At 37.5% G+C, this 26,265-nt stretch overlaps 1 protein-coding gene across 2 annotated transcripts; it reads left to right on the top strand.

The window, feature by feature from the left end:
- The first annotated feature begins 179 nt into the window (after positions 1-179).
- LOC109047961 (tetratricopeptide repeat protein 39A-like) lies at positions 180-25,301 on the top strand. Of its 2 annotated transcripts, XM_042761923.1 has the most exons (20): positions 180-621; positions 1,935-1,985; positions 2,202-2,252; positions 11,552-11,656; positions 14,715-14,846; positions 17,503-17,546; positions 17,812-17,879; positions 18,012-18,076; positions 18,485-18,584; positions 18,737-18,802; positions 19,205-19,313; positions 19,422-19,489; positions 19,646-19,705; positions 19,826-19,987; positions 20,507-20,598; positions 20,900-21,020; positions 21,417-21,528; positions 21,797-21,911; positions 22,201-22,317; positions 23,522-25,301. In XM_042761923.1, exons 1-20 carry the CDS (start codon positions 581-583, stop codon positions 23,637-23,639), a joined length of 1,797 nt encoding a protein of 598 aa, XP_042617857.1. In that variant the 5' UTR covers positions 180-580; the 3' UTR covers positions 23,640-25,301. The 2 variants fall into 2 exon arrangements, with proteins under 2 accessions (XP_042617857.1, XP_042617858.1); XM_042761924.1 differs by lacking the exons at positions 180-621; positions 1,935-1,985; positions 2,202-2,252 and adding an exon at positions 6,173-6,560.
- Positions 25,302-26,265: the final 964 nt, after the last annotated feature.

The raw sequence follows: 26,265 nt of genomic DNA, 5'->3' as shown, positions 1-26,265 counted from the left end.
CATAGCAGCAGCTGGCAGTTGAAGTTCGGTGATATCCAGGGTTGCCAGGTTTTCACAACATAACCCGCACCAACTGCTACTCAAAATGAGCCCAATCGCATTTCGAGGGGGGCTCCCCGTTAAAAATCGCGGTCAGGAGGGTAAAATACACGTTTTTGGCTGGGTTCCCCTTGTAAAATTCGCTCTGCATGGGCTAAATACCACGTAATCGGCTGCTGACATGAAAACGACCCGCGGCAATAGTAACCCAATTCGTTGTATAATTGGCAAAAATACTTGTAGGACTTTGTGAATGGCGAACCTGGAGGACTTTAAGACCAAGGAAGAGTTGCAGCACAGCATTCCATCAGTTTTCGCAAAGGATCTCTTTATTTGTGGAAATGGGTTTCTCCACACCTCCCTGTCTGCCTCACATGTTCAACAAAGCCAGTATAGAAACACACGGCTGCTGTTACCTCTCGAACAGAAGTTCAGTGCTCACCTGTGCTAGGCTAGGACAGGTAACGTCAACGAATGTCCAGGTAGTGAATAGCACACTCTCCATTCTTACTGGATTTACTGTCTTCTCTTCCTCTTTGGAATGAGTTTCTGGAGACGCAACAAGAAGAATGACGACAAAAAGTAGGTTTGCTGACTTTTACTTTTTGGTCAGGTGGAGAGAAATCCGTGCGGCAGATACAGGAAGATAATTTGCATAAAAGACAGAATTACGGACTTCAGTATGATGGTTCCAGGTGGTGGGTAGATCTAAACTTTGTGTTCTAACAAATCACTGGAATATTTAGGAACACTTTATATTAATTTATATATGAAATATAAAAATATATAAACACCAGTGTGTACGTTATGTGTTTAATTTAAAGAACATAATGTAAAAAACAATGTATAAGTAATAAAAAATGAAATATAAAAATATATAAACACCAGTGTGTACGTTATGTGTTATGTTACCGGTGCATATTACATTATATATCATATAATGTAAGTGTAATCCAAAATCAACCCCATCACAAGTAATAGTGATGCGATATGCTGCTCTTTGCTTCTTTTTTCTTTGGGAGTCCCTCAAGATTAAAACTGTACTATAACACAATTCGATTTAAATAAGTACAATAACTATGATGCTTAACAGATCATTTGTTGGAGTTTTATTTGTATATAATCTTGAAATGTAAAGAAATTAAAAGACATTTGTATACATTCAGTTTATATAGCCTTCCTCATGGACCCCTTGTTGGAAACAGGAGTCCTAAAAGAAATGAAGTTTGGGAATTACATACATTTAAACTAATTGCCATGATTCTCGTTAATATAATGGTACCATATTTTTAATGAATATGAAACCGTATCATTAGTATGTTGCAAAGTAATGTGAGCCTTAACAATATGGTTAGAGACTGTCAGGTTAATCAAAAGGCCTAATGTCAAAAACAATGTAGCAGGTGATGTCATAACATGGATGAGATTCGGAGAAAGCTGATTGGATGATACCTGTTCTTTCATGGAGTAACCCCACCTTGCTGTTGCTTCTGTGTGTTAATGCTTAACTGTTTATTGTTTTATGACAGAGAAGTTCCTTTCACAAAGTAATTTGTTACATGTGAAAAATGTTCATTTTGCTAAATTGAATAGTCGCTGATTTCTTTTTATGAAGTTCTAAAATACAACTATTTGATTAGCTATAAAGTGGGAACTGAAGTTTCAGTTAGTGCTACTTCTTGTTCATTAACAGTGCACACATTAGGTTTATCTTAATAAAATAATGAGACACTGCGTATGATGTTTAGGGAAACCGTTCAAAGCTGATGAAATATGATCTTTAGAGTGTTTTCCCAGATATTTTTGTGTGTTCAAGAAACAAAGTAAATAATGGCTCAGTCATTAGTAATGAATAAAAGATCAGATTTTGTTCACATGCTTTCATCTGCTTTTAGGGATCAACTCAAGACTGAAGAGTCACTAGACAGCCCCACGTCTCCATCCGAGTGAGTGTTGCCACACTTTAAATCAACCCGTGTTTCCACACACAAGATCTATTGTCTGTGACACTGACAACAATTTGAAATGAAACACATTTAAGCACACATACTGTTAACTGATAAAAAAAAATGCTATTTACTCAACATAAAAATGTAATTCGAGAAGTTCTTGGCTCATAATAGTGGCAGTAACTAGAAGATTGTTTCCTTTTTTTTTTTTAGGTCACCTAATATAGAGAAAGACGGGCTGGACCCTGTCATCACTGATTATGGGTAGGATTCTGCCTCCACATTTCTTTTTTAAACATCATTTTGCACTTTGCTCTGCCGCAGTCATGCTTTGTTAAAAAACGATGTTGAATCTTGGTTGTTCGTGCATAAGTGAATATGAATGCCAATAGCCAGATAAGCCTTTGTGTTGCAACAGGTAAGATGGGACTATCCTGTTACTTCCCACAATGCACTGCATTATGTATGTGTACTGAACTAAGAGAAGCACAAATTAGTACTGATCATGTGAGTAATAATTTTTTTTATGAAGCTGAAGTTACTGTAAATACTAGTAACATCTATTTTTTATTACATACTCTCATTAGAGAGATTTAATGATTGTTCTCATAAAGGGCAGGTTCCTACCATCCTCCACATGTATTATTCAAAGGGTTCACTCCAGATGGCTTCCACATCAGCTACACTAAATATTGTACGATCATAATTACTTTGATCTAGAGCTGAAATGCATAGCACACCAACATTATTGCTGTACATGCAGATAAGCTAGCTTGTGATGAAAAGCAATGTGCTAAATATTTTGCATTGACAAATTCCATTTGCATTTTCTTCAGAAATGTAAATGTAAAAAGCACAGAGCTGATTGGTTATGGTTGCAAGTTATTGTTTTATATTCTGCAGATTTGCAAATCATCACGTCTACAAAGTCTCCCTCCATCAGTCCACATTAGCAACTGCTGCTAAAGGGAGCATTCATTATTCACTTGTTTAGTTTCTTTGTATGTGGATGTGTGGTGTTTTTTTTTTTTTTTTTTTTTTGAAGTGCAGGGGCAGCTGTGCCAATGCATAACATCAGAAACTCTTGGCCACCTCTGAGAATATATATATCGTAAACAATGAAGAAGTGTGCATATGTCTAATCTGTACAGATTACTGTTTTTTTTTTAATATACAGTATTTTTTTCAAAGAAATCTACATTTTTATTTAGCACGAATGCATTAAATTGATCAAAAGTTGATCCTTAAAGACATTCATAATGTTACAAAAGCTTTATATTTCAGATAAATGTTGTTCTTTTGAATTTTCTATTCATCTGAGCATCCTGAAAAAAAGTATCAATGGTTCCACAAACATATTAAGCAGCACAACTGTTTTTAGCATTTAAAATAATAATTGAAAAATGTTTATTGAGAACAAATCAGCATATTAGAATGATTTATGAATGGTCATGTGACACACTGAAGACTGGAGCAATAGTCATCACAGGAATAAACTACATTTTAAAGTATATTCAAACAGAAAATAGGTATTTTAAGTTACAATAATATTTCTCAATATTTATGTTTTTACTGTATTTTTGATCAAATAAATGCAGCTTGGTGATCATCATAAACTATTTCTAAACTTCAAAAACATAAAACATTACCAACCACAAACTTTTGAACTGTACTGTATTTAAAATTGTTTTTTACAGTACATATTTCACTAGTGTTGGCTTTTGTCATGGATTTTTGGCTCCATATTCATTAGAATTTTTTCCCGTCTGCTGCTTTTGGTTTCACAGCTCAGGATGTGATGCCATCAGCCAATCAGCTTTTCCATGTGGCTCCAGAGGATGCAAAATAGAAGCATTTCATCTTGCATTTTTTCTTCCTATAAACATCCCTCTGCCTGTCAGGATTATGGACCTGTTTTGCTCTGTTTCTGTTTCAGTGTTCCCTTATTTGGTCATATTCCTGTTCTCGTCGTCTCACTATTAGTTGATTCCCTGCACCTGTCTGTCTCTCGTTAAGTTTAGTATAAATGTGTAGTCTGCCTTATATTTCCTTGTTGGGTCTTGAACGTCATCCTTGGGGTCTCTGTCTCCCTGTTGGATTATTAAAGACTCTCGTTTTGTGAAATCTCCACGTCTCCTTGTTTCCTCAATCCCATGCTCCAGCGACAGTTACCTCTGTGTGTCTACCCTCCGTTTTTGTTTCCATTTCCCCCCCCCCCCCAGTGTTTTGTTTCTGTTGTGTTTTCCATGGATCCCCTCTCCCGTCCGGAGTATCTCCTCCTCCTGCTGGAGCGGGGGAGAGATCGCTGAGGGCCATACTAGATTGTTCCTGGTCCTCGCTGCTCTAACCATCTACCCAGACGACTCGCTCTATGCGTTCTATGACACCAGTTTTAAGATCCCGTGCAGAGCGCTGTTGTCCGAAGCTGATCCTCGAGAGAATTTTGCTGCCTTTGTGGAGCAGACCCAGTACCCAGCCCACCATCTCCCCGCTGCACGAAGTGCATGCCCGAGACCACCGCTGATGGAGAGCCGGAGCCTGCCGCAACCGATGAGCCATCACGGAGCAACAGGGCTGAGGATCGCTGTGGAGCCAGTGCTGCTGATGACGTGAGTCAAGGTGTGTGAGCCGGCAACAACACCCGCCATGAGGGAGAAAGCCACGGACGATGTGAGCGCGGAGAAGAGCTCCGCCCCCTGCAATAAGGGTGAGCTGTGCATGGCGCGGTGACTGTGCCACACCAAAGAGGAGAGGGCTCCCGTTCCTAAGTTCTGGCCTGAAAGCTCACAAAAGCTCACCCTTCCACCCGCTACTGCCTCCTCCTTCGCTGTCGTCTGCTCGCCCTCAGCCCACGATCTATGTGGTGCGAGCTCCACAGGACTGCCATCCTCCAGCATCGCTGTGGTTGGAGTATACCTTGATTCCGCCTCTGGGCTCCGGACTCCGCCTCGGCCTGTTGACCCGTCAGCTCCACCATGGCTCCTAGCTCCCTCCTCTCAGCTTATGGCTCGGCAATCCACTAGCTCTGACGGGCTCCCTCGTTCTTCCGGCTCAGCCTTGGTTTTGTGTCGACCATCCTGCGCCTCCGGACCCTACTCCTCCGGCTTCGCCTCATCCCTTCGTCCCTCCGGCTCCATCAGGCTCCTTCATACACTCGGCTCCTACTCTATCCTCTTTCGCTCCGGCTCTACTGCGGCCTCCCGGATCCACACCTTTGCCGGTGCCAACTACTCCGCCTAGGACCTCCGGATCCTCCCCATCGCCCTGGCTCATCGACTCTCCGTCTCCACCTCGTGCTCCTCTGCCACCTGCTCCGCCACCGTTGGTTGGCCCCCTGGAGTCGGCGGCCATTCCTCCTCCATGGCTCCTCCCTCCATCGGCTCCACCGTGGGCCACCGTTATGGCTGTGGCCTGGGTCCTGCTGTGCTCCTCCTGTTCCGGGGCCCTCCTGTCTCCTCCCTGGCTCCTCCCTCCTACATCGCCTCCCTGGTCTCTGTCTGTCGGCCCCCTCCCGGTGCCTGTCCTCCTCCCGAGCCTCCTCCTTATTTTCCACCCATTCCCCTCCTCTGTTATTCTACAGCATGAGGACGCACCTTCTGGGAAGGGGGGCGATATGTCAGGATTATGGACCTGCTTTGCCCCTGTTTCTGTTTAAGTGTTCTCTTATTTGGTCATTTTCCTGTTCTCGTTGTCTCATTATTAGTTGATTCCCGCACCTGTCTGTCCCTCGTTTAGTTTAGTAGAAATGTGTAGTCTGCCTCATGTTTCCTTGTCAGGTCTTGAACGACATCATTGTACTCTGTGTCTCCCTGTTGGATTATTAAAGACATTCATTTTGTGAAATATCCACGTCTTTTTGTTCCCTCGTTCCCTTGCTCCAGTGAATCATGACACTCCCCTTCTCCTCATCACACCACAGGCTGTGTCACTTCCTTGTGCTGATATTGCGGTCTGCATCTGTCTTCCGTGTCTCATGATCCTCACTGTTCAGTACTGATTTACAGGCCTGTTATTGTGTTGAATGTTATTGACTGCTGTGGAGTTCATATGGTCACTTGACTGCAGAAGCATGATGCCCACTTTAGGAGCATTTTGCTAGGTGGATTCTTAAGAAATTGGAACCACCTCTATTGCATCATTGACCAATCAGAGGCCAGGATGTAGTGTATAGCATGATTGATACTGAGAAGAGGAGGAGGCTGAGGTGGTGTGTGTGTATGTGTTTGTTGGAAGGCGGGGAGACAGCGAGAAATAGGCGATGAAAATATTCACTTTCTCTCTGTGTGATAGTCATCCCAATCTTATTAAGCTCTGTGTTCCTTTCCCGCTGTCCTCTCTGCAGCTTGAGTGAGTGAGAGTGTGTGTGTGTGTGTGTGTGTGTGTGTGCTGTAGCCAGAGGGAAGCTGCTGCTCTGCTGATAGGAACCACTACGAAGGCCTTTTCTCATACACTGTGAATTACCCTGCGTCTCTTCTCTCTCATTTTATTCCTCCTTTCTCTCGCTTTACTGCACTCCTCGATCTCACTGTACCAGATGAAAATGTCAGGAGAGGCAGAAACTCTGTCAAACGGGTAAGAACGCCACACAGCTGAGAGCATGCTATTGTGTGAATGTGTGTTTTAGCAGTGATTGAGGACCATTAAGTGTGCCGTAGCAGGACCATAATGCTTTTACAGCCTGCATAACCAGAAAAACAGGAACAGTTTGGAAATATTAGACAGGTAATTGTTTTGGATGCCCTTGCTTTCAGAGCTGCTCGTGTTGTAGAATTCGTTTGTTAAAGCGTACAGCACAGCTTTTTGTAATTGTTAGTCTCTTAGCACTGGGCATTTGCATATGTGTGTGTTTTAGAGTCAGCTTGTTTTTTCCAGTCATTCCGGTGATGATCATCAGTAATCATTTATCCCCCAGTCGCCATTAGCTCTTCAGAATCGCTTAGCATCACCATATTTAGTTTGTGAGCTCTGTAGGGTACAGAGAGTACAGAGGTTCATTTTACCTCTGCCGTAGCTTCTGAACAAATCTCAGACCACTTCCTTTTGCTAGCCAGGCTCAATTTAACACGCACTGTTCTTCATTCATTCAAATCATCCTGCTCTGATATCACATATCAGCATCAGGGAGGAAATTCACTCTGTGTTGCGCCTTTGGGGGATGAGAAATGCATAAAGCCAATTGTTGCTAACTGTATTCTAGTTTTACTCATGGAAATATAGGGTTTAATTAGACTTTTCGGGGCCAGTACATTCATTCTGGGATCTAAGACTAAGTTTACATCCATTTTGGGCATGGTACTGCACAAAAAGTAGGCGGAAACATGGTCAATACTATAATATTGACCTTTTTTATTATTGATCAATGCATTTTGATCAATTAAAAAAAAGAAAAAAATTATATGAAAAAATATGTATATGTTTTTACGTCATCTTATATTTCATACAGTTGACTGTTGACAAACATGATGTAGGGCAACGACTTACTGCGTGATGTAGCCTATAATGGAGTTATATTCCCCTAAACTTTAAGACAAAAGACTTTAAGGCAAAAAAATGCCCCTGTATCATATTTATATCATATGATAAGGGATATCACACAAATTGTGAGAGCAATATCACACGAGTGTTGTTTTTGTCTCGAATAACACGGGTGTAAATGTGATTTTATCCAACAGCCCAAGGCTAATGATAATTAAACGATATTTTACAGAGTGTGTTTTTGTGCTTTTAGGCCTGTTATGGATAAATAAATATGACACTAAAACCGCCAGTAGGTGGTGGCAAGTGCCTGTTATAATAAATGATTAATTGAATCATTCAATCAAATGATTTGTTCAAAATGGCTGATTCAATTATAATCAAAGCAAGTATAAATGAAAAATTGAATCATTGGCTTGCTCCGTTTGTTCAAAACTGATTCATTCATGAACCAATCGCAGCAGTGTTACTCTGAGAGGCACAACAGCTCTGCTCCAGCATGGTTTGAAAATTTGCTATTTCGTTTGCAAAACAGAAAAAAAACACACAAATTGTGTCTAAAATGTAACTCACTCAATTAACTTCTTGATTGTTGAACTGTTGTATAAAATTAATATAACATTTGCTATTGCGTGCTGAGATTCTGGAAAACAGCACTTATGTTAGCTTTTAATATACGGTTTTATCCTGATGAAAGCTTTAAAACAGTACGGCACCTGCACGTGCGTCCATGTTTAACGGTTCTCATAGCTATGTGAAAATAAGTGAATAATTGGAACAGTTAATTTTTGGAGCTGAGCTGAAAGAGAGCGAGAGATGCACATATTAATAAAATCATAATGACACGAACAACATTAATAACAACCTCTGAATAACAACAATTATTAAAAAACTTATTCCATTAGAATCGTTAGAAGACAAAATAATCATTAATAATAAAAGAATATAATTATACTTGCTCCTCTAGTTTTCTCTTCCTCTTCTCTAAAGCAGCGCAGCATGGCCTCGCCCCCTTTGCTGCCTTTTCCCGGGATCTGGGTTTGTTACGTTATGAACCCGGGAAGTAACTTGTTGTAGTCCCTCCCTGCCGTTTTTGTAGGCATTAAACTGCCAGAATTTTGAAAGAAGATATCTCCATTTGCACTGAACTTTAGCTTTGTAACTTTGCAGATATTGTTTATGCTCAAGCAGCAACATTACACACTAACTAACGTTAAAAAAGTGAAATCGCAATGAACCACGCCTTTAAATATTGAGTTCTGATTGGTCAATCGCCCTTATTTAGTTCGTAAATTATTATACGTAGAAAATACGTGTGTGTTCATTTTAGTTTGTATTTCATTTTATTTATATTTTAGTTTCTTTTTTGCACTTTATTAACATGCACTAACATACTAATGTACAGTAGTTAGAGATTAACCAATATTTCTGCCTGATAAATGTTTCAGTGATTCTGTGATGAGGCCAAAATAGAAGATATTAAAAGTCTATAGTATTTTTGTCTAAAATGCCAAACAAAACATTAAAACCTGATATCAGTCATTTTTTAAAAGTAAATTTTAAACAGTTAGGCCTGACATTAGCCCAGGCCATCAATCGCATTGCTATTGGCCAAACGGATCCCATAAAGATCGTCTCTGTTGGTCTGTGTTCATTTAAAATGCAAAGACGTGGCACTCATTTAGTCACACTTATTGATTTGATTTGTTTCAGTGGAAAATTGCCAAAGCCATTGTCTTTTTACATACTTTCAGCTCCCAGTTCATATATCCACATACAGACTCGCATGAATGGTTGTTTTCAGCAGAATGTTTCAGGGTGGAAGAACTGTAAGTGGTTGTTGGGTTTTATTAGATTAGGAGTCGAGCTATAATCTTAGCAGGCCAAGGTCAGGACCATTACAAATTTCAACTCAATTTAGAAATTAATTTTAAATGGTGCTGTAATTTGAAGAATGTGTCCCTTATACAGAGATACAATGGGCTTTGATCATGTTCCTCTCTGAGACTTTTGTCTTCTCATCATGTGTCTGAAGAAACAGTGAAACTGATTTGTTTTTTGCTCATAAATGATGATTGTGTTTATCATTATATGCTTAGAAATGTACATTTTCCATTAATATATCATATAAATATTGTATGCCATTGCATTATTTTAAATATTTGACCATCAGATTTTTATGCTCTTTTAACCATGCAATGGATTTATATTTTTCCCTGTCTGCTGCCTTTCACATCACAATTCAAAATAATTGCTAGAAGTTTAGTTTAGGTCTGGTGATGCTATCACAAGTTAGTAAGTAATCCGGGTACTTCTTTCCACACTATGAATTCGGGAACGTACTACTCTTTTCACATATTGTTTTTCGCCTGCTGTATGGAAATAGGCATATGTGGACACATTGTCAGCCATGGTTCATTGATTCTGTGAATTGGCTAGTCATGTGAGCACAACATGGCAACCCCCATGAGGCATCCTGTTCTGTGTAACTCTTATTAGGACACTGGTTTGACTGGAGATGTGAGTGCAAATTAGTTGAACATATATTTTTAAAAAGGCAATGTCATATTCATTTCAACATGTAAAAAAATAAATAAATAAATCCTACTGGGGTATTAATCCCACCGACTGATTGTGTGAATGCCCCTTTTGATTGCCAGGAATTAGACCTATTGAGTATGTGATTCATTAATCTCTCATGAAGAAAAGAAAAATGGCTGCTGCTTTTACAGTTTAATTGCAAAACTTTAGAGAGTGTGATTATGTGAACTGTAAGAGTTGTACGGTCTCGTCCCATTGCTCACAGCCATAGTCTTGTCTATCAGTGCATCTGCAAACCCACAATTACAGTAAATTAGCACATGCAATAATAGAAATGTTTAAATCAATGTTTATATGCATTTATGAGTTTATATGAGCATAATACTTTTTAATATACATTGTAAAAAAAAATCAAACCCTTAAAATGAAAAGCTTAAGTTTGATTGCCTGAAATGTGTAGGTAAAATCTCATTGAACTTTCAGTTTAATTACTAATGGAGAAAACTGAGCCTGAATAAATGAAAACAAATATGCTTTTTAACATAATGATGAAGACATCTTTTACAGTATGGTGTACAGTGCATTAAACACAGAAAGCCGCTTGATGACCACATTATAGTTTAAATTTACAAATATAAAATCAATTTTTTCACTCCTCATGAAACTAAACTTTTCTGCAGATGCTCAGAAAAACCATGAGTGAGCCTGTCTTCTGTCCAACATGACACCTGAATCACTAGTGTTGATACGTTGTTCAATTTTTTAAGATTTTCGAAACCGATTTAGAGAATACAGCATTAAATCACTGGCTCAATAATAGATCCTCTGCAGTGAATGGATGCCATCAGAATGAGAGTCCAAACAGCTGATAAAAACATCACAACAATCCATAAGTAATCAACACAATTCCAGTCCATCAATTAAAGTTTTGTGAAGCACAATGCTGTGTATTTCTAAGAAATAAACCCATCATTAAAACATTTTAACTTTGAACCATTGCATCCATTCACTGCAAAGGATCCATTGGTGAGCAAGTGTTTCAACAGGTAAATTTTTCTAAAGGATAAGAACACTTTAGAAAATACTCCTTTAAGATGGAGGCTTAGGAATTAGCATTTGTTTAAGATAAGCTTATTTTCAGCTCTTTTTCTTTCTGTAAAAGTAAAGTGAAAAAAAAAAAGTGAAAGTGACGTGACATTTCTGTAAGTATGGTGACCCATCGGAGAATTAGTGCTCTGAACTTAACCCATCCGAAGTGCACACACACAGAGCAGTGAACACACACACACACTGTGAACACACACCCGGAGCAGTGGGCAGCCATTTTTTTATGCTGCTGACCCCGGGGAGCAGTTGGGGGTTCGAGGCCTTGCTCAAGGGCACCTAAGCCTGGTATTTGGAGAGAGAACTGTACATGCACTCCCCCCCACCCTGCCGGCCCGAGACTCAAACTCGCAACCCTTCGATTGGGAGTCCGACTCTCTAACCATTAGTAAAATCAAACATAAGCTTATTTTCAGCTCTTTTTCTTTCTGTATGTGTGTTAGGTCGGAGATGTCTGACCTGTCAGTGGCTCTTCAAGACTGCATGGTGGCACTGGATCTGTTCCTGCGAAATGAATTTGATGAGGCTCTGACCAGACTTAAGAGCAGGTAAGACCGCCTGGGTGTTTCATAATAAAAGTTTGACCTGCTGTGCTTTACTGTTTTTGTGTGATCTGTAATGATTGTACTTCAGACCTCAGAACACAATGAGGCTTGTTCAGACATTCACAGAATGAGGCTCTATTAATTCTTTTACTTCCTGCTTGTGTGTTTGGGTGTGAGGCAGAAAAACCTTGGATTGTACTGTTTCATATTTCCACATACTGCACAATAAATTTTTCCCTTTTTAAAAAAAAGGTTCAAAAAACATTATTTTCCACATACTGCACATTAATGTTTCTCCTCTATATGCCCTGCCTTTCTGAAATGCGCCGTTTTTTACAAAGCTCATCGGTCTGAAAAGCGAGGTGTGCTCTGATGGACCAGCTATCCAGTGCTTTGTGATTGGCTGAATACCTCAATCGTGTGACGCCCCTTGCCATACTGTGATGCATGTCCCGGTCAGAACACGGGCGTGACAAGAGAAAAACAATAAAACCCATTACAAACGAGGCATTTGTTGCATCCAGTGGGGACATAATTACGCATTATAATGACTTCAATAATGACTTTTTACACGCTGCGCTGCGTAAACATAAAACCATGCATTTGTGATTGGAGAAACAACACACAATAAGCGCTACTCTACACCAGCGGTTCTCAATTCCAGTCCTCGCGCCCCCCAGCTCTGCATATTTTGCATGTCTCTCTCTCTCTGTTAACACACCTGATTCAGATAATCAGCTTGTTAGAAGTGTGCTCCGTGCATGAACTGTGTTCCCATTGGCATGGTCCCTACACAGTGTTCATTGCTCCCTACTCCCTGAGCAGGGGAAATCTGTTGAAGTTTACTTCACTTCGGAACATTCATTCACGGATTTGCGCTGTGCAACATCTTCACACATGGACAAGTGTGACATCATATACCTCTGTAAATAAATACAATTGGAATACAAACCAATAAAAATACAATGCACTTTGAATGGAACACATACGTTCGCTTTGAATTGAAATCATGGCCAAATATCCTGTAATGGCCACTTCACAGGGCACTTGCGTTTGAATAGAACAAATGTCTGAAGCCATAAGAGACACATACAAAATGTGCAGAACAGGGGGGAGCGAGGACTGGAATTGAGAAACGCTACTCTACACTGATCAAAACTCGCGTTTGAATCATCAGTGGCAAATCCTTTACATATGTAAACGTACTTACAGACTGTGAGTCAGAACAGACGGCATTGTAGTCTTCTGTCCCAGGATCAGGAAACAGTCCTACATAAAATACGTTGCACACATCTAAATATTTGGGTTGAACTGTTCTGGAACAGTGTTGTAAATACAACTTAACCACTGATTCCTACAGTAGTTGTGTCCTCTTTTGGAAGGCAAAACAAAGCATTTTCGCTTTCTCGATGAAAAAGTATCTCCACAATATGGCGCCGGCGGCAACAGCAAGAATAAAGTTATGCCTTCTTTCTTTGCGTGAACATTTGGCCGGCATTATGCAAATTTCCTCACATCGTGACATAGACATGTGGGGGCGTGTTTAAACAAGGAATTTTAGGAGGGCGTGGACAAGTCTTAACTTTTATAAAGAATATCTCTTTGGGTTTGAGACTTTAGTCTTTGCAACTTTAGGGATCTTATCTATTTACAAACAGCTTGTAACACTCCAAAGAGAAAGGAAAACTTGAAATCGCATCATATGACCTTAAGCAAGTACGCAAGTGCATAATCTACTAATTTACATTGAATTGTTGTTGTACATCATTTTGTGAGGTGAGTCTTTATCCACAATCATTGGGTGTTTCTCAGGGAAATCTCACATAACCCAAAACCTACTGAATCTCTGGAGATTCATCTCTAGATCTTTTATCTTCTTCTCACACCACACCCTGTTTTCATATGTATGCTGTGTCTTAGAGCATCTCGCATTTCTTCCTTTCTCACTACTCACAGCTGTGCAAGGGGGTGTGCCTTTGTGTATCAATAAACTATATCATTTTCAGTCTGTTTTGTAGTCTTTGACATTTTTCCATCGTTGTCCACTGGGACCCTCCACTTTTGTTAGGTTGCATTCAGGATCCAAAATGAGCTTTAAACCACACCTTGCAATGGTGATTATTATTATTATTATTTTTTGGTTATCTTTATTTATTTATTTTATTTTTTTTCTGTATTCGATGAGGATCAGAATATTATTCTTACAATTTAATTGAATGCATGTATTAAGATAGAGTTCCTAATAAAGCCAACATTGTCTTATTTACTCATCAGTCAGTATTTACTCCCACGAGTGCTAATATTGGACACTGCTGCTAAATAGTTCTGTTTCATCTGTCAGTCTGGATATCATGTCAGCACGTAATACATAAACATAGACACACTGTTGAATTGATTCGACAATCAGAGGATCTCACTAGTCACAAGTCAACTCATTCATAAATTTATAATTATCCTGTGTAAAAGATATAAGTAAGCCTCTATGTATGAATTTGGCATGCATTATGTGTGTTGCCCTCATGGTATATTATTCAATTCATTGTTTGGTTAGAAGATGTAAAATATGCCACATTCCTGTTCCCGTCACGCCGATTTTATTCCAGTTCCACCTGTGTAAAGAAAAGAGTGGTAAACCTGTTGATCCAGACATCTCTCTACCCAGGAATGTTGGACCAGTAGTATCACATTCTACTCTGCTCCTGAAAGAACTGAAACTGCACTGTACATAGACACTAAATTGAGTTTAATTGTGATAAGGTAAATAATAATAGTGTATTTTAACAAAATACTATATCCACATTTTTAATTGACAATGAGTGTTTCTCTGGTAGTTTTTCATAATGTCATTAGTATTAGTGTTTTTGGTATTATGTTGCCACACTGTGTTCAGAATGGTCAGGTTACACAAACACCTTCCCCCATTTCCAGGTTTCATTCGTGTCATTGATAATGTTATTGAGTGTCTCTGAGGTGAATTGTCTTTTACCGTCACTAAGTTACACCACCCTCTCCTTTGTTGTATATATAGATCTAATGCGTCCTCCTTTGTGTTCTTTGGCAGGAGTAAAGACAGCATGTATCATGCGCTCACGTATGCCACTATACTGGAAATGCAGGCCATGATGACCTTCGACCTGGAGGACATCTTGGCTGCAGGCAACACAATGAAAGAGGCACAGGCTGTGTGTCAAAGGTGTGTTGTTTTTATATATGTTGTTTGCATGTATAACATTGAAATATTTATGTGTTTATTTTTTTTTATCTTGTTTATTATATATATGCAATATTGGGGCTATCAATTCATTTAAAAAAATATATTTTAAATATTTATAGATTTCATGGAGGGAGAGAGAGAGTAACATTGAGTAACATTCTAGCAGGTGTATTTTTATTTCATGGGCTTTCATTCCATTTCAGGGAGCAGGTGCTACTATTAGCATCCATACACTATTTTCAGGTTTCTCTCGGTTATGTCACATTTGTATTGGTGACGTAATCCCAAAATGCTGCAGGTCTAGGGCTATCAGCACATTCCAGATGGCAGAGGAATTTCAGAGACCCATGACATGCTGTGTTTGAGGGGTGTGACAATCTGGTGTATGCTTGTGTTTCCAGGCAACTCACACCTCTGTGACTCTGCCACGTCATCCAGGCCCTGTAGCACTGGAATGCCTCTGTCAGCTGATCACACACAAACTCTTCAGCTTTCTGCACATCAATTACACTGTCTGGTCCAGATAATAGCAGCCATGTATGCAGGACAGTAAACCAGTTCTGTCACAATACATACTTGTATATACTTAACTACATTGATCTTAATTTGTCTAATAAGATAAATCAGGTATTTGGAATGCAGTAAGATAAGAACAATGTGCATTTTCATTAGAATGTGCATGATGATGATGATGCATAAGGCAATGTATTATTAAGGGAAATAAACAGAAACATTTACTAATCTAGTTGTTCTAGCAAAAAATTTAGACCTACTTGGGGTAAGGCAGTCCCCCGCCCCCTCAGGTAAAGTTTTACAGAATGTATTAATAAATTACTTTTGATACCAATCTTATTAATATTTATGCATTTTTAAAGTGTCATTGATGTAAAATACTAAAACAAGTATTAATAGCTGATGAAAGACAAAGCAGAATCCCAGTAAAAGAAATGTATAATTTATTATTTGACGTGTACAGGCATACTGTATACATATATACTGTATGTAGAAGATATGAAACACTATGTTTACTCTAAATCTTAAAACATTCATGTGTCCACAAACTGACCCTAATTGACTAATAAACACAAAAAAAAATTAATTATAGATATTAACCTACATTTCCTGCATCAGCACCACCAGTCGGCTTGTCTGGATCTCATGTGCTAATCGTTAGGACACAGTTCTGACACATTAGACCCATTTTATTGCCTTCTTCACGTTTAACTAGATCTGATTACAAGATTAGGAGTCATATAGTATAACTATGTTTTCAGCATGCTGTTGTTCCACAATCTCTAGGCTCTGTTTATTTACACCATTTAAATGCAGCAGTTTATAAAGAGCATAAACAAAACAATCTGCTTCTGTTTTTTTTTTTTTTTTTTTTTTACTACAATAAACTACAATATGGGGGCAGCTGTGGCCTAATGGTTAGAGATTTGGACTTGTAACCCAAAGGTCACAGGTTCGAGTCTCGGTGCTGGCAGGAGTTGTAGGTGGGAGGGAGTGAATGAACAGCACTCTCTTCCACCCTCAATACCCATGGCTGAAGTGCCCTTGAGCAAGGCACTGAACCCCCAGTTGCTCCCCGGGCACTGGATATAGCTGCCCACTGCTCCGGGTGTGTGTTCACGGTGTGTTCACTTCTCACTGCTGTGTGTGTGCACTTGGATGGGTTAAATGCAGAGCACCAATTCTGAGTTACCATACTTGGCAAATATCACGACTTTCACTTTCACTTCACTTAAAATATGTATGTATGTATGTGTGTATATATATATATATATATATATATATATATATATATATATATATATATATATATATATATATATATATATATATATATATGTGTGTGTGTGTGTGTGTGTGTGTATATATATGTATATATATATATATATATATATATATATATACACACACACACACACACACACACACACACATATATATATATATATATATATATATATATATATATATATATATATATACACACACACACACACACACACACACACACACACACACACACACACACATATATAAAACCTTGCTTGGTTTTATACGCACACGACACACATACAGTTTAGACACTGGCTGTTGCTCAGTGGCTAAACTGTTAACATCCATGTAGCTTGTTTACATTGCTGTGTTACTTGAGTAATACAGAGTGACTTCTGTATTCTATAAATACACAGACCAGTGGTTGTCACTCATAAAACTTTGTAGGGTGAACGTGGCCTACTTATCTTAGCCCCCCAGCCCCGCATTCATCTGCATGTCTTGTATTTGTGTAAATTTAATAGAAGCCAAACTGACTCAGAATAATACATTTTTGTCCCTCAGAGGGGAGTCGGTTTACTCAGACAGAAACCAGACAGCCATTGTGTCCTCCTCAGATCCAACTGCGCTATTTATATGGCCTTAGGGATACAGTGAATCAAGTCCTGTTTTTTACTTTTGGATCGAGTGCAAATTTGTCTACCAGCTTTCACACACTAGGACTGTAACAGAGAACACAAGGCTGACCTCAGCCAACTGTGCCAACTGAGCATGTTACCTAGCAACCACTACTGATGGATCATTGTGTTGTTTTAGGACAGGACTGATAAGGCTGTATTTGTCATTACAGATACCGTAAAAAATCTACCTTCAACAGCAAAAACTTCACAGAAGGTGGGTGCCTATATACATATTTCACTAAACGATCAATTGGCGATAAGTACAGTATGCATCAGTAAAGAAATAAATCTTGCTAATATTTTGAGATCTTTTACAAAAGCTTATCACAGGCTTCTTCTTGTAACAATAGTAGTTTATGCAATCACTTCTTCAACCCATGGTGACCATATCATGTGGCTGTGTTTTGAAAATGCCATGTGACATACTCCCATCATGCGTAGATAATCTGAAAGTGTAATTACATTTGTGTCATCCCCAGAGGAGCTCCATGCTGAAGTGTGCTATGCTGAATGCCTCCTCCAGAGGGCAGCACTCACTTTCCTGCAGGTCTGTCCCAGTGGTTGATTCCCTTTTACTGATGATATTAAATCCACTTTCCCCCTTGTTATCATGTATGTGAGTAAAATATATTATTGTGGATAAAGTTAAGTTGCTCATTCAAGATTTATTTACTTTCAGGATGAAAATATGATCAGCTTCATTAAGGGAGGAATGAAAGTGAGAAACAGCTTTCAAATATACAAGTAAGACCTGCTGCAGTGTTGTTATTGTTAACTATACATATACATACATATATATATATATATATATATATATATATATATATATATATATATATATATATATATATATATATAAACTAATAACTAAAATATAGCTTTATATTAAATATAAATATTAGACTTAATTGAAGTTTAAATATTAAAATTACTACAACTAAAATTGAAATAAAAGTAACTTAAAACTGATTTGAAATATCCAAAAACAAAAATGAATTAAAATGGCAAAAGCACATAACAAAATAACTAAAATTTGATTAAAAAAAATAAAATAAAAGATAATTAAAAAAATTAATAAATGCTATAATAGTACAATTATACTAGTACAGTATATCTGTATGTTTATTTTAACGTGTTTGTGCTCATTGCAAGGGAGCTACATACAATCCTGAAGTCCGCAAGTTATGTTCACGGTGACAATCATGGTCATTTTGAGGGAGGCGTTAAGCTCGGGGTCGGGGCCTTTAACCTGGTGAGTGCATTATGTCATGTTTTCTTGTGTTTTAGCCTTAAAATACCTTTAAATGTCCCCTTTTAAATCAAACATGAACATTTATGAATCCTAGCATAGAGTTCATTGAGGACAAGTCTGTTTTCTCAACCCCTCACCTGTGTTTCTCCCAGATGCTGTCATTGTTGCCAACACGGACTCTTAGGTTGTTGGAATTTGTAGGCTTCTCTGGTAACAAAGTGAGTATTGTGTAGTACTAAGCTTAGTTTGGCTCTGCTCACATTTGGCGTGTACAAATGAAATTGAATCTGAACTAGGCTGTTTTTGCTTTTTTATTTTGTCTTAGCAATAAAGTGTGTCAAGGTGCATGCCGATGCTTTTTATACTTGTTAGAATGTGAAGCACACAAGTGCAAATAATTTCCTGTTTGTTGTGTCTGTCTTAAAGAAATAGTTTAACCAAAAATGAAAATTTGCTGAAAATGTACTTACCCTAATGCCACCTAAGATGTAGATGAGATTGTTTCTTTATAAGAACAGATTTGGAGAAATATAGCATGAAAATCTCCCATGGATCCTTTCCAGTAATGGGTGCCGTCAGAATGAGAGTTCAAACACTGTGTACATATCTGTGTATTTTAGGAGTTTGGTCTTCAGCAGCTCCAGGAAGGCTCTGCTGAACAAACATTTAGGTCTTTCCTTTGTAACATGTTGTTGCTTTGCTACCACACCTTCATGAGCTTCATTTTGGGTAAGAGAAGATTGCTTTCTAAATCTTATTTTTAATTCATATGTAGCACATCAGAAGTAACAATGTGTTTTTTGGTATCTCTTTGTTATTGCATGTCTGTGTCCTTAGGCACTGGAGAGGGAGATGTGGAAGATGCAGAAAAACTGCTGCAGCCTTATCTGAAAAAGTATCCGAAGGTACTTGACCACCATTTTCAAATGCTACAGAGTTTCCAGTGAAAAATCTCAAAACACTTTTACTTTCATTTACATTAGGATATGAGCTGCTGCAATCACTGTTATTAAATATTAGAGTATGAATTTTAAATCTGACAACTGCTGTGTCTCTGTCAGGGATCCATTTTCCTGTTCTTCGCTGGTCGAATAGAGGAAATTAAAGGAAATCTGGATGCTGTAAGTGATAGTTACTTTTATCTAATGCATTAAAAGAGGAGTGTTTTCCTTAGATTCTTATATATAATTTTTTTTTTTTTTTTTTACTGCCTGTATGCATATGCATGTTCTTGTTCTGAAGCTATCAAGCGTTTCGAGGAGTGTTGTGAAGTTCAGCAGCACTGGAAGCAGTTCCATCACATGTGTTACTGGGAACTGATGTGGTGTTTCACCTATAAAAAGCACTGGAAGATGGCCTACTTCTATGCAGACCTGCTCAGCAAAGAGAACGCCTGGTCTAAGGTGATACCCTAAAATACACAGTTGACTGCTTCACTGAAGAGTTGCTTGATTATTGAATTAAAATGGGTTGAATTTCAAGTTTATTTATACGTTTCCATTTAAAAGTTTATTTATTTTAAAATTTAATTTATTCCTCTGATGGCAAAGCTGAATTTTCAGCAGTCATTACTACAGTCTTCAGTGTCACATGATCCTTCAGAAATCATTCTTAAGCATTTATTTTCTGTTCAAGGAATAGTTCATATAATCAGTGTTTATATATATATATATATATATATATATATATATATATATATATATATATATATATATATATATATATATATATATATATATATATATAATGAATTCACTGTTTAATAAAATTAGACAGTAAAGATTTTACTCTGGGTTTAGAAAGTCTGCTGCTATTACATAAATGGAGGCTGAGGACAATTAATCTCCTGCAGGGATGTTTGTGTTCACTGTGCAGTTCAGAACTCATCGCTCTTTTCTTTTTCTCTCACACACTTTTTTCAGGCTACATATGCATATATGAAAGCTGCTTACCTCAGCATGCTGAGTCGTGAGGAATGCCAGCCGTTCGGGGAGAATGAGGTGGCTTTGTTTAGGTAATGGCAAGGGAATGGTGTGCTTGAGTGTGTATGTTCATGTTTGTTCATAAGAGAATGTAATCACATGATTAAATATAAACCTATAAATCGGAAAACATGACTATCAGATCAGTAAAAGGTCATTTATATCATATACAGCCTGTACTGTAATGTCATTCAGTTCAAACAAGCATTGCAAATGACCAAATATTTTATCTCACATTTAATTTGAACCTCTAATTTAGCCCATCCTCTTGCAAATATAAAATGGACATTATATGTACTTTACTGATGCTGTGATCTGTTTTGCACTTTTCAGACAAGTTCCCAGTCTGAAGCAGAAAATAGCTGGCAAATCATTGCCCACAGAGAAGTTTGCCATCAGAAAAGCTCGACGCTATAATACAGATAATGCCATTCCTCTTCCTGCACCTCCATTGGTCAGTGTTCAGTTTTGTACAGATTGTACTGTCTGTATTTATTCGATACTGCAAGTGTCTTTTTGCATAGTTCACACAGGATGTCTTCTTGCATCTTCGGCTGTCATGTCTCACTGCATTTAGAGTTACCATTCAGATGCGTCAAGTCTGATAATGTACATTGGCAATAGTGTACTGCATCTATAAACTGGCTTTCTGTTCTATTCTATTGTGTGCCGTTTTCCTTTTTTTTTAATGCAAGAAGACATCCTGTTTGAAAAGCCCTTTAATTAACAGAGTAAGGAATTAGACCATCCTTATTTGTGTGTTCCAACTGCAAAACAAATAAAGGGAAACACCTGGACAAGACGCAGTCTAAAATTCATTACTCATTGTGAGGGTATGTTTGCACAACAGGAGATGATGTATATCTGGAATGGCTACACTGTGATTGGGAAGCACACGGACCTGACAGAGGGCATGCTAAAGACCCTGGATGAGGCCCAGCAGACGCTTGAGCAACATCCAAGTAAAATCTCCTTCCAAACAATACAGTACTGCTTATGCTGGTGTCCACTTTTAAAATAATAGTTCACCCAAAAATAATGTAATTATTTATTTCCTCATATCATTTCAAATGATACTTTGCAACAATGTATAATAATTACCATGAGCAGTGAAAAGTAACAATGTAACTGTGTTTCATTTTTAAAAAAAAATCATCCACACAGACACTCTCTGTATCACATTTAGCATTTTTTTCTGTAACATAAATGTCTCTGTGTGTTTGCCCTCAGGGACCGAGTTCACCACAGATGACCAGTGTGTGGTTAGTCTGCTTAAAGGGCTCTGTCTCAAACACTTGGGTTTCAAGGAAGAAGCTGAACATTACTTCACCCTCGTCCTCTGCAAGTGAGTCTTGCTCTTTTACTGTATAACAAACCACACCAACTTAAAGAGAAGTGTTTGTGTTTTTTCTTGTGAAGACGTGGCCTATTTTCTGGTACTGAATCTACAGCAGAGGATAGAGTCTCACTTATAAAATGACGTGTTCTGTGATTTTACTGCACAGAATGAGAAATGTTACATGTTTTAGTCTCCAGTATGTCACAGATAATAGAGAAGATGTTTTAAACATTCTTAAAGATAGCATCACAAATGCTCACCTTCTGTCCGTCTGTTTGTGTTTGTACTTGTACAGTGAGAGTCAGATTAAATATGACCACTACCTGGTGCCCAATGCACTTCTGGAACACGGTTTACTGTGTTTGGAGCAGGGCAGAATAGAGGAGGCCATCAAACTTCTGGAGACAGCTAAGTAAGTACAGTCCTGACACTGACAGTGATTGTTTTATACCTCTAAGATAGCAAACATTGATAGAAAGATTGATTAATGGCTTTGTTCGACATGGAAAACCATACCAACTGCTCAAAAAATACCTTTTGACCTCACTGTTAAATAAATTATAATAACAATTTATTTTTATTTTTACATTTATTTTATCAATTTAGTTTTAGTAATAGTTGTAAAATATATTGTAATTTAAAATCAAGTAAAAGTGTAAGAAAGTAGACATTATGCTATAAAATTCAATTATTTACAGGTCACATAATTTGCCACAAATGCTTTGAATGTTGCCTTGTGAAATAAAAAAACCCCAATTCAAATCTGGTCTGAGATTTTTTTATATACCATTCAAAATTAGTAAAAAAAAAAGTTAAAAATTTTGTATTAGGCAAAAAGTTGTATAATTATATATTAGGAGTCTGTATAATTTAATTTCAGATTTCATTTGCTTTAATTGTACTGTAAGGTCCCGTTGTATTCAAATTTCAAATTCAAATGTATTTATATAGCGCTTTTCACAGTACACATTGTTTCAAAGCAGCTTTACAGAAAATGCATGTGTCTACATTACAAAGCAGAAGTGAATGTGTCCAAGTAATGTTCATTTCACAAAGATAATAGAATCATACAAATAGTTAACATGAATTAATTTTAGGCAGAAGCTCATTAAAGCGATTATTACAAGTGTGATCATAATGATTACAATATAGAGAAATTTTGAAAGCTGTGCATGTCGATTCAAGTTGGCGTCACCTGGGGTCCTCGCAGGGGTCAGCATGATCTTTTCCAAGGTTTTAGGCCACCTGAAGTCTTTCTATGAGGCTGGATCCACGCTGGAGCTGGCGTAACCTCTAGATATATTATAATATATATATAATCCCACCAAAAACATGTGGCATTCAGCATGTTCAGTCATCAACTCAACAATTTCACAACTAATTTATGAATTATTCATTTTATAATCGAATCGCATATCATGGCTGTTAAACAGATTTAAAACACTCGGACATAATATGAAGGTTTGGTATATACATTTTTTTTGCTTTGCACAACAGTCACATATGAAACACTTTAATCTGATGTGTATTTTATACTTTTTTCCTGTTTGATACATGATATAACAAGTCATTGCCTTGTTAGTCTTGAACACTATTAACCATGATTTCTTTGCCAGGCAAAATTATAAAAACTACTCCATGGAATCCCGGACTCACTTCAGGATCCAGGCAGCACTACATAAGGCACGAGGCACAGCTATGAACGGAGACCACTGCTCACCCTCCAGCCCTTAACAGTTGGGGTCATCGCTGGGGTCACAGCAAGCCAAGATCAGGCTTGACGTGGGTTGCCATATGCCAAGAGGAGGACTAAAGGAGCACATGACTGATCAGACCCAAGCTGAGCTTATAGTGACAAATCATCTTCATTGAATGACGCACACAAAAATTATACAGTACATAGACAACAGCTGCATGAATGATGTTATGTGAGGTGCAGTGCAGTTCACTTAAGACACAGAAGTGACATCATGCTGTTATGATGTCATATAAATAACATTGTGCTATTAGAATATTGTAAATGTAACATTATGAATAATAATAATAATAATATAACCCGAGATACAAGTTATATCAGTCCAATAATATTATACTGGTACTTCATGCTAAGAACATTGTCACTCAGAACAAAAGTAAGACCATCTGTCAATCATATTGGCTGCTTTAGAAGCTTTTGTTGGTAATGCTCTCCACTGTTGGTCACCCTGTGACATCAGCAGCCTAGACGTGGCTGTGCCTTACAGCTTAACTGTCTGATTTGGATTTGAAGCACATGTGCACAAAAATTAGTTTACTTTTAATCTTTGGAGTATAAATAGGTTATAAAATAAGCCTATTGTCCAGAGGTTATATGATGAATGTTCATGGGTTACTCTTTGGTTAGAGTACTGTGGCCTTGTCAAATCTCATGGACAGGATTCCTGTTCTAAGCTTAATTTTTATCACATAACATTGTCTTTGTGTTTCTGTGTACATAATTTTTCTGTTTTAGCAATGTGTTAAAAAACAAAGAAAACAAGCATCTTTGTAATAGCGAATAAGAAATGTAAACTAGAAGTTTTGTGGGTTTAGTTTTTTGTTTTAGTATTTATTCACTATTGTGGCGCCTTTCAAATTTGTCCCGTTTTAAGTGGGCATCTGAATGTGTCTTTTAGAAAGGCAGTCTCCTTCATGTGGACTTGGTCCAGATCGTACTTGAGCTCAAACAAACAAGTCTTTTAGATTCATGCAGGACAGACTGGCATGCCAGCTCTAGCCAAAGTGAGGGATGCATTGACAACCACTACAGCCTTACACTATGAAGAGAAAGAAAATTTCAGCTGGCTTAGGACAGGGGATTGTACTTTGTTCAGTATATGAATGCTACTTCATGGAGCTTTTCCCTGTAGTATGAATTTCAACCAACTAGACACAGCTGCAGTGCAGGTTTCAAATTGTAATTTTAATCAGACTGTCCTGCACTTCAAGGCTTGTATTTTATATTCATTTGTCCCAGATTAGTTGAATAGAATCCATGGATTTTTGTTCTTCTGAACAGTGTAATCTGAATGGTGCCTGTTTTATGAGATCTAGTTCTACCAAAGTCAAATTTACATTAAGCAAAAAGAATCATCAGCTCATGCTGTAACCTTGTGTTTGCTCAGAAATTTCACAGGCAATGTGTTTCAAATGTGGCAAAACAAAATGTTTGAAAATGAAGGATATATGGGTTTTTCAATGTAATGGCTATTGTTTCTCTTTGAAATTCTTCCTGATTTAGATTGATTTTACAGGCTTTGGGCTATAGAGGTCAGCAAATCCTGTGTATGGTGCATGGCTACTGTGTAAACACATTCCTGTAAATACTGAACTTACATTTTCTAATTTAAAATTAAATGATATGATAGCATTCCAAAAGACACTTCTTTTGTGTTCCTTATTTGATCTAAGCGGCCTGGCTGCTTAAAGAGATAGTCCACCCAAAAAAATTGACATTCTGTCATCATTGATTTTCTTTGCATGAAAAACAAAAGGGGATGTTTAGCAGAATGTCAGCCTCAGTTGCTATTCACTTTCATTGTATGGGAAAAAGATGAAGGTGAATGAGGTTGTCATTCTACATAACATTCTGCCGAACATCTTTTTTGTTCAGGTTTAATATTTGAAAACATAGTCCTATATTTCTGATGAATTTTCATATATTCAAAACATAAACATAAAAGGGTGATTTAAAATAATATTACAAAAATACTAAAACTAGTCTGGTACATTGTAATCAATAAAAACATACTGGCTACACTATACATCTGTAATACTCAATTACTGTTAACTAAAACCAAAACTATTAAAAATAGTTATTTTTCAATAAAGCTGACATGAAATGTATAACAAAATAAAATATAAATATTAGCTAAAATACTTAAAAACGATGCCTTGGCAACAAACTGAAAAAGTTGAAGTACTAAAATTATTAAAACTAAACCTGAAATTAAAATAAAATTAAAGCTAAATAGGAATATTTTGAAAACATTAATGTAAAAACATAATAAAAATGTCAAACGCATATGAAAAAATTACTAAAACTAAAATTAAAGTCGCCATTCATTTTCATCACATCGTTTTACGTACTATGAAAGTGAATAGTGACTGGGTACTCTCATTTTATTCTGCCTAATATCTGCTTTTCTGAGATATTAGGCGTCCTGCGTTTACCCAACAAAATAAATTACAATTTTCAATATTGAGCGAACTATGCCTTTAAATCGGCCTTATGCGGTCAAGTTTACAGACTTTAAACCCCCTGTTGTTGGTGTTTCAGATCAGCGATCTGATTGGGTGACGAATGACCACTAAAAACGTCCTTACTAAAGAAGACCCCTGC

This window comes from Cyprinus carpio, chromosome A8, assembly GCF_018340385.1.
Source record: "Cyprinus carpio isolate SPL01 chromosome A8, ASM1834038v1, whole genome shotgun sequence".
Lineage (NCBI taxonomy): Eukaryota > Metazoa > Chordata > Actinopteri > Cypriniformes > Cyprinidae > Cyprinus > Cyprinus carpio.
Note: the sequence above shows the minus strand (reverse complement) of the source record. Positions and strands in the feature narration are given on the sequence as shown.